This window comes from Echinops telfairi, unplaced genomic scaffold (genome assembly GCF_000313985.2).
Source record: "Echinops telfairi isolate 266 unplaced genomic scaffold, ASM31398v2 ScPeMD7_9;HRSCAF=40, whole genome shotgun sequence".
NCBI classification, from domain to species: domain Eukaryota; kingdom Metazoa; phylum Chordata; class Mammalia; order Afrosoricida; family Tenrecidae; genus Echinops; species Echinops telfairi.
The window spans coordinates 84,945,838-84,953,174 of NW_022103906.1; the positions used below are offsets into that span (position 1 = coordinate 84,945,838).

The following is a 7,337-nucleotide window of genomic DNA, read 5'->3' on the forward strand; positions in this document are numbered from 1 at the left end:
GAAGGAAGGAAGGAAGGAAGGAAGGAAGGAAGGAAGGAAGGAAGGAAGGAAGGAAGGAAGGAGATATCGCGTGGAAAGTGCATGGCACCCTGTTCTCTGTTTTCACCTGTTTCAGTATTGTTCATCGTGGTTTATTTTGACATTGTTGGCATTAATGTTATCTCGTGGTCTCCGGCTCACAGCAGTCCCATGAACAACACATGGGGCAGTGCCTGGTTCTGTGCCAGCCTTACAATTCCTGCTGTGCTGGAGCCCATTGTTGTGGCCATTATGCCAATCATCTCCCCGAGGGTCTCCCTTTGCTTTCTGGCCCTCTCCTTTGACCAAGCACGCTGTCGTTCTTCAGGGACTGCTCTCACGAGTCACATGACCACAGTGCAGGAGACAGTCTCGCCGTCCTTCCTTCTAAGGAGCATTCTGGCTGTACCTCTTCCGGGATGGATTTAGTCACTGTTCCGGTCATTCACAGGAGATCTAAGATTCTTTGCCGATTCAGAGGCATCAGTTCTTCTGTGTTCTTCCTTGGTCACTGACCAGCTTCCACATGGCTATTGGGTGACTGAAAATACCTTGGCAGAAGCCAAGCCTTAAAATGCCTTAGTCTTCAGGGTGAAATTTTCACGTTTTAACACTTTAAAGAGGTCTTTTGCAGCTGATTTGCCCAATGTCATATGTCCTTTGATTTCTTGACAGCTGCTTCCATGGGCACTGATGGTGGAGCTAAGTAAAATGAAATCTTTGACAACTTCAACCTTCATTGTAAACCACAGGGTCTGCTTGTCATGCTTGGACTACTGCCTCTTGGTCTGCGTACTTTTTTTTTTTCTTTTTTTTGCATTACCATATAATAACAGTTTAAACCCTAACCACTAGGTTTGGTGCCTCTCCACACTTGAAGTTCTTTCTGCCTCCTTCCCCCTCCTTCACCTGACCTCGCCTAAACCCCCACTACCATGCGCACACACACCCCATACTTTTTCTGTTGCCTGCTTAGAGTTACAGGTGCAGAGTCCTCTGGTCAGATCGATTGCCTATGACTTATAATCTGCAGGGAACAGGAAGGAAGTCAGGCTGTGCACACACATTGGTGCCCATGTGTGTTACTTGTCAGCCCAGATTTTTATAGAGAGCCCTTCAGTGGATATAGGCAAAGAACGTTTTCAACCCGAGGAAAGGGAAACGCTGGCAGCACAATCACCTCACTCAATGAGGGACTGAACAAAGCTCACCCCCCCCCCAATGATTGCCGGTCGGGGAAGCTCACGAAGCAAACGCCGATTGGCATGGGAGAAATCTAGACTCCTCACAAGTGTGCTGTTGGAAACACCCAGGGGGCTTCTTTGAGGTCCTTTACGTGGGGTCATACCATAGTTGGACATGACCCTGCAGTGCATGCTTGTGGGCCCTGCCCAGCTGCCTGACACCTCGATGTCTGAGGGAAGGGACGGTATTGCCCCAGTGCTGAGGCTCACCAAGCAGGACTTATCGCAGGGGAGCTGCTGCTTCCATTCTAAGTTGTAAATGCCTCACTGAAAAGTAAATGCCAAGCTCTCCATTGAAACCGTCTTTGAAATGTCAAGCTAAAAGCAATGGCAGGTGTTACACTGGTGGCGTTCTTGTGAAGAGTGTATTAAGGGGGGTCTTTCCTGCCTTGCCTTCCTTCTGCTGGACTCTGTGTGTGATCAGTTTTCACTGTCACTTATGCTGGTCTGAAGGCTCCCAGAGAGCTCTGTCCGTAGCCTGGTAGTGTCAGGCAAGAGCACGCAGAAACGATCCTGATGAACACAAACCCCAAACTGACGATCCAGATTCATCAGCCCTTTCAGACCCAGAGGAAGTGCTGAACCACTGTGTGGGACTCCTGCTCCGGGAGCTGTTCCCTGAACGGAAAGTAAAAGATCCAGACGGTGAAAGTTCGGGATGGTTTAGAGAGGACTGAAAGTAAACTGCCCTCATGGCGAGAAGCTTGTTCTCCCAACAGCATCTCAGGAGGAAGTTGTAGCGTAGTGATGGCCGCGAGAGTCTGGGAAACTTATTTTTTCACTCCTGGTCAGAGAAGCCACTCCCTGGTTATGAGGTCAAGGTCGCAGCACCTGGGAGCTGCAGGGAGACCGGAGTGGGAAACCAGCAACTGCAGGCCTCCGCCACCCTGCAGGAAACAAAAGGAAGCTCTTACTCTACTGAGAGCCCAGGGAAGGTGATGGTCTTGGAAGACTTCAGATGGCCGAGCAGTGGCTGGGTGAGCGAACAGCAAGAACAGCCAGGAACCCCTGAAGAAGGAATCAAAGGGGAAAGCGCTGGACCAGAAAAGGCTCTGTGAGGGGATTCAGAAGGAGCCTACAGCTCAAGGCTTAGTCGATAATAGTTTATTCTATAGACCACGACATTCAATGATGTGATTTTCTCTTTAGAGTGTTTCTCAGCAAACCATCTCCTTCAAAGAGCAATAACAGCATAATACGATTGTCATTAAGGCCAGTGTTTGAGAGGCATAAACCCCCCGGCCTTGTATTCAGATCATGGAGTTAGAGATGGACAGAGCCCCCGGAGTCAGCAAGAGCATTTTCTCAGGCTGTCCCCTCCTCCGCACTGCCTGATTCCCTCCCATGCCCCCACCCCCCCATGGCCATCAGACTAGCTTCCCTAGCCAATGGCCCTGATCTAGTCACTCCATGGGCGGAAGTCTTTCGTTTGCACACTTGCACTTCAAAATAAAGCCCAGAAGGTTGTCTGCGACTGGATCGATCTCTCTCTCCTTCTCTCCATGGACCTCTCACCCCCTGCCTTGCCCCCCCCACCCCTGCCCCCATATTACTGGGAATTCCCCAAACCTGCCCTTCCCTTTCAAACTGCCTTTCCTATTGCCAGCACGCTCCCCCCCTGTGCACCCTCCCCTGCTTGTAGACGCAACTCTCCAGGGAACCTCTCCTGGTCCCCTTCCATGGCTTCGCATCAGCTGCCCCAAACCCTGTGCTACCTGTCATACTGGGTGACTCGTCCTTGTCTTGTGTACGTGACGTCTCTTCTCACCCCACTTCTACACACGTACAGCACCTGAATCTTAGTGTCCCTGTTTGCCAGGTTGCTAATACGAAGTACCTGCTCCGTTAGTATTTGCTGAACCGATGGGTGAATGAATGAGCGAGCGAGCAGTGAGCACCTCTGGTGTCATTGTGGAAATCACAGGTGACTGCAGCTCTGCCTATGGGCTGGAGCCGGCGCGGCACTTGTCAGTGACAGCAGATGTCAGAGACCGTCCATGGTTGTTGGTTGCTTCTTGGACACTTTTTGCTTATTTTTTTGATCACTGTGTGTTTTTCTGAATATCAGTTTTCACCAATTAGAACATAGCTGTTTTTCAACGAAGCACAGCTGCCTGGGTAAACAAGCACATCCACAGTCGACAGCACTCAAACCATTCGTGGGACAATAAAATGAAAAGACGGTGGGATTCCCCCCCCCCACCCCCCACAAACGTTTTGAAGCAGTGTGTGTGTATGTGTGTGTTTGTGCATGTGCAGGTGTAACTAGATAGCCAGCTCGGGTCTCGGGGATGCCTAAAAAGGGACTGTCCCACGCCGCCTGTGTGCTGTCCCCAAAGCCAGCAGCCCCTGCCTGCCTCAGGGCAGCGATCCCATTTCATCTGCCACATTGGAAATCCTTTGAAGTCCTCGTGCATCCGATCCATCTGCACGTGCGTTCAACAAATATGTCCCCATATGCGTACCAGGTGCCTGAATGAAAACTCTTAGGTGTTTAATAAGTGGTCACTTAGTGACTGAGTCTCAGTAGCTCACCTCCTTATCCTCACTTGCCTTCGTCCAGATCCAGTGTCCAGACCCACCTGTGCTGGTGAGGCCTCGGCATGAGTTATTGATGCTCTTTAACTCGGGATCTCCCTATGTGGGTGTCTGTCCATCAGGTGCCTCTTGGTCGCCTCCTGTGAACCGTGACAGCTCACAGCCACGAGGTAATGCATTTGAGGGGGGGCCGTGCACCCAGGCAAGGGTGCTGCCTTTCCAAGCATCACAGGCAGCTGAGGACGGATCTGTGTGGAGAGGGTCCTGAAAAACGTGTCTTCTCCTGTCTTTTAGCTCACGTTTTACTATGGCACTATAGATCACTGGTGTCCGATCGAGTTCTACAATGACTTGAAGAAGGATTTCCCGGAAGGAGACATCCGGCTGTGTGAGAAGAAAATGCGGCATGACTTCATCCTGAGGTGGAGTCAGGAGATGGCGGAATTGGTGGCTGACTGGCTGAAGGCGGACCTCTCCAAAATATAAGCCCCAATCGGGGGTACAGGCATCTGCAGCCAGTCCAGAGAAGCGGTGGGCTTGCTGCCCTTGGTAAATGACACACGTCATCTGTTGTTTGGTTTTAGAGAAGAAAACGAGAACTTCTTGGCTCAGCCATAAAACCCTGACCCCCCACCACCACCCACCTTGTCGGTCTAAGTAAACACAATAGAAGAATCATTCCATAGACTTTAGACATTTTCTACGACGCAGGGAATTCACCAATCGTATCTAAACAGGGACTCTTATGTGTGCAGGAGATGCCAACCTACTGCAAATTGTGGTTTATTGGGGTAGAATGCGTGCAGACATAATGAAACCTGAGTCCAGCTGATTCTGGAGGAAGAATTATGAAATACCTCCTGGAAAGTGTACACAAGACCAGTGAGTCTGAATACACAGATGTTGAAGGGGACAAGATCCTAAGAAAGGAGCCCTTGAGTTTCAGTAGCAGGAAATGTGAGCACTGGGTCTCACTTTTGGACCAGAGTCTCCTTTAGGGATGGAAACTGAAGATCAGCCCAGATGTACTTTGCACAGGTCTTGACGGTGCCGGAGGCCTTGCAGCACCCCACAGACCACTGACGCTTTTTTCTGGCCACCAGTGGCAGGCCCAGCATCGAGGGGGGCACTGCTTGTCTCCAGATGTGCAGCGCTTCTGAGGAGTGGCACACCTCCGTCCGACACACAGTACAATTCGCCACACGGCAAGCTGGCCACCTAACCAACCGTAACTTTGCCTCTGGCCCCAAGACAGGCCATAAGCTCTGTGCTGACCCTCTCTCTGCCTGCCAGGTCCTGTGCTCCCTGCAGGCCCCACTCCTCCCAAACCAGGGTGGAAGCATGGGCTGTCCCAAGCCTGTAATGTGGCAGCTGCACCAACAACGTGCTCCCACTATAATCCTTTCAGTTAAAAGCCATTGAGCACTAGCATTAGCCAGGTTCTGGGCTAGGCACTGAGGATAGAGTTTTTAGCTACTTTGTTGTCTCTGAAAAGCTTGTGTGAAAAGGCATCTTTCAAAGGCTAAGTAGAGTCATCATAAATCAATTCTGCATTTCTGCATTAATTTATTAGGTGGAAATAAATTAATGAACCGAAACAAGCCATTACATTATGTGAATCACCCCCACCGTGTTTCCCCCGCCCCCCTTCTCCGTCAAGTCACCTTGAAGTCTGGTGGGAGAGAAACGTGTTCTCTGGCCTACTACACGGGCTAACAAAGTTGCTAAAGCTGCTGCCTTCCCCAAACTGGCTCAGTTCAGGGAATTCCAGAGCCACAGGCTAAAGCTCGGTCTGACTGCAGTGACAGATGGCTGTCAATCAGAAGCATTCTGCATTCTCCTAGAGGAGGTCTTCGTGATGTTGTTTTTCCTTAAGGACAGTGGGATGGTGGACTTTCTCTCAAGACCTACAACTTCCTGATCAAAGAGTCCACTCGGATAACTACCGTGGTGATGAGCAGTGATGTCGGTGTGCTGGCTTCTCCTCCAAGCCAATGACTGCTGGGGGAGGAGCCACGATCCCAGGTGGAGTGCACAGGGCCCATAGGAGGCAGGGGGCGCAGCCGCCACAGGCGCAGGGCTGCATACAACCACCTTGGTGGCGTCTGCCTACAGAAGAGCTGACCTAGGAGCTAGACCCTCACGGAGATGAAGGGTGTTAAACTAATACATACCAGGTAAATCACCCCTACTGGAATAAATAGTACCAGTCTCAGCATTTTTTTTGCCATTTTAGGGTAACAATTCTCCATATTACAAAAGTCCAGGTATAGGTTTTGTTTTGAGCTTAAAGATTCCGTTCTTCTCTTTCTTATCATCCAAACACCAAATTGATGGAATAAATGTCGTACTGGCACGTCTGTCCTTGCTTGGCCTGACTGCTGTGCGTGTTTGTGTGTCTGCGTGTGTATTGGTGTGTTGGGAGGAGCGAGAGGACAGTTTGAGCCGCTGTCCTAAGGGGCACTCGCGTCAAAGTCTCCCCATTAACCTGAAAAGGCGCTTTCTTGGTGATGCTTTTAGAACTGGAAGAACCCCAGTTCAGGGGGCTGAAGTTCATTGAATGTCACTAGGAGTGAAACAGAAGACCCCATGCTGGCACAGTGGATGACACCCGTTTCCAGAAGCATTGCTGCCTGCCCTAGTCAGCCACGGGGATAGTCCCTGTCGGAAGCTTTCACTTCCTAGAGGGTCTTCGGGTGCTGACTGGAAAGCAGAAGCTGGCTCAATAACTCCTGCCCTCAGTTGCCCACCTGCTCTGGGCAGTTGAGAGAATCTCCCTCCGAATCCAACCCCTAGGGCTCCCATGGTTTCATGCCCAACTCTGTGAGGCCCCTTTCTTCAAAAGCCAGTGACTTCCTAATACAGTTCAGGGTTCAGGCCTTTGTTTTCCTGCTACACTATATAAGTAGTATATATATACCATATATAATACAAACACACATGTATCACATATATTGTGTTAGTCTGGGTTGACTAGAGAAATTCATAGACACTCGTGTGTAAGAGAACTTTAATATCAAAGAGCAGTTGTACATTAAGAAAACATCCCAGTCCAGATCAAGTCCATAAGTCCAATATTACCCCATATGTCGATACTAGTCCATAAATTCCTCTTTAGACTCGTGCAGCCATGCAATGACACCGAATGCAGGAAGATCACAGGCCAGTAGGTGGAAAGTCTTGTGGATCCAGTGGTGGTAGAAGCATCTCAGTGCTGTCGTGGGTTTCCATGTGGCTCCTCCAGCTCCAGGGCTCTGGCTCCATCAGCGTATCTCCATGTGGCTTGTCAACAGGACTGTCTCACAGGGAGTGAGTGTATCTGGCCTCCAGTGAGCTTTTTGTCTCCATAGCACCTCCAGATGAGGTCATCAAGCTGACCACTCAAGTTGACACTAGATTATGTAACTACCACATATATACATACAAGGTGTACCAAACAAACAGAATACTGGCCCCGCTCAAAGCTATGTATTTAAATTTTTTTGACAAAACAATCTGATGACCTTCAAAGTACTCTCCATTACACTTAATACATTT

The 7,337-nt window shown here is 49.9% G+C and overlaps 1 protein-coding gene across 1 annotated transcript in view; it reads left to right on the forward strand.

The window, feature by feature from the left end:
• Window positions 1–6,168, forward strand: part of LDAH (lipid droplet associated hydrolase) — a 122,116-nt gene extending 115,948 nt beyond the window's left edge. Inside the window, exon 7 of the mRNA XM_004696058.2 lies at window positions 4,095–6,168. Coding sequence (XP_004696115.1) covers window positions 4,095–4,286 — 192 coding nt within the window. The 3' untranslated portion in view covers window positions 4,287–6,168. The remainder of the gene's footprint in view (window positions 1–4,094) is intronic.
• Window positions 6,169–7,337: the final 1,169 nt, after the last annotated feature.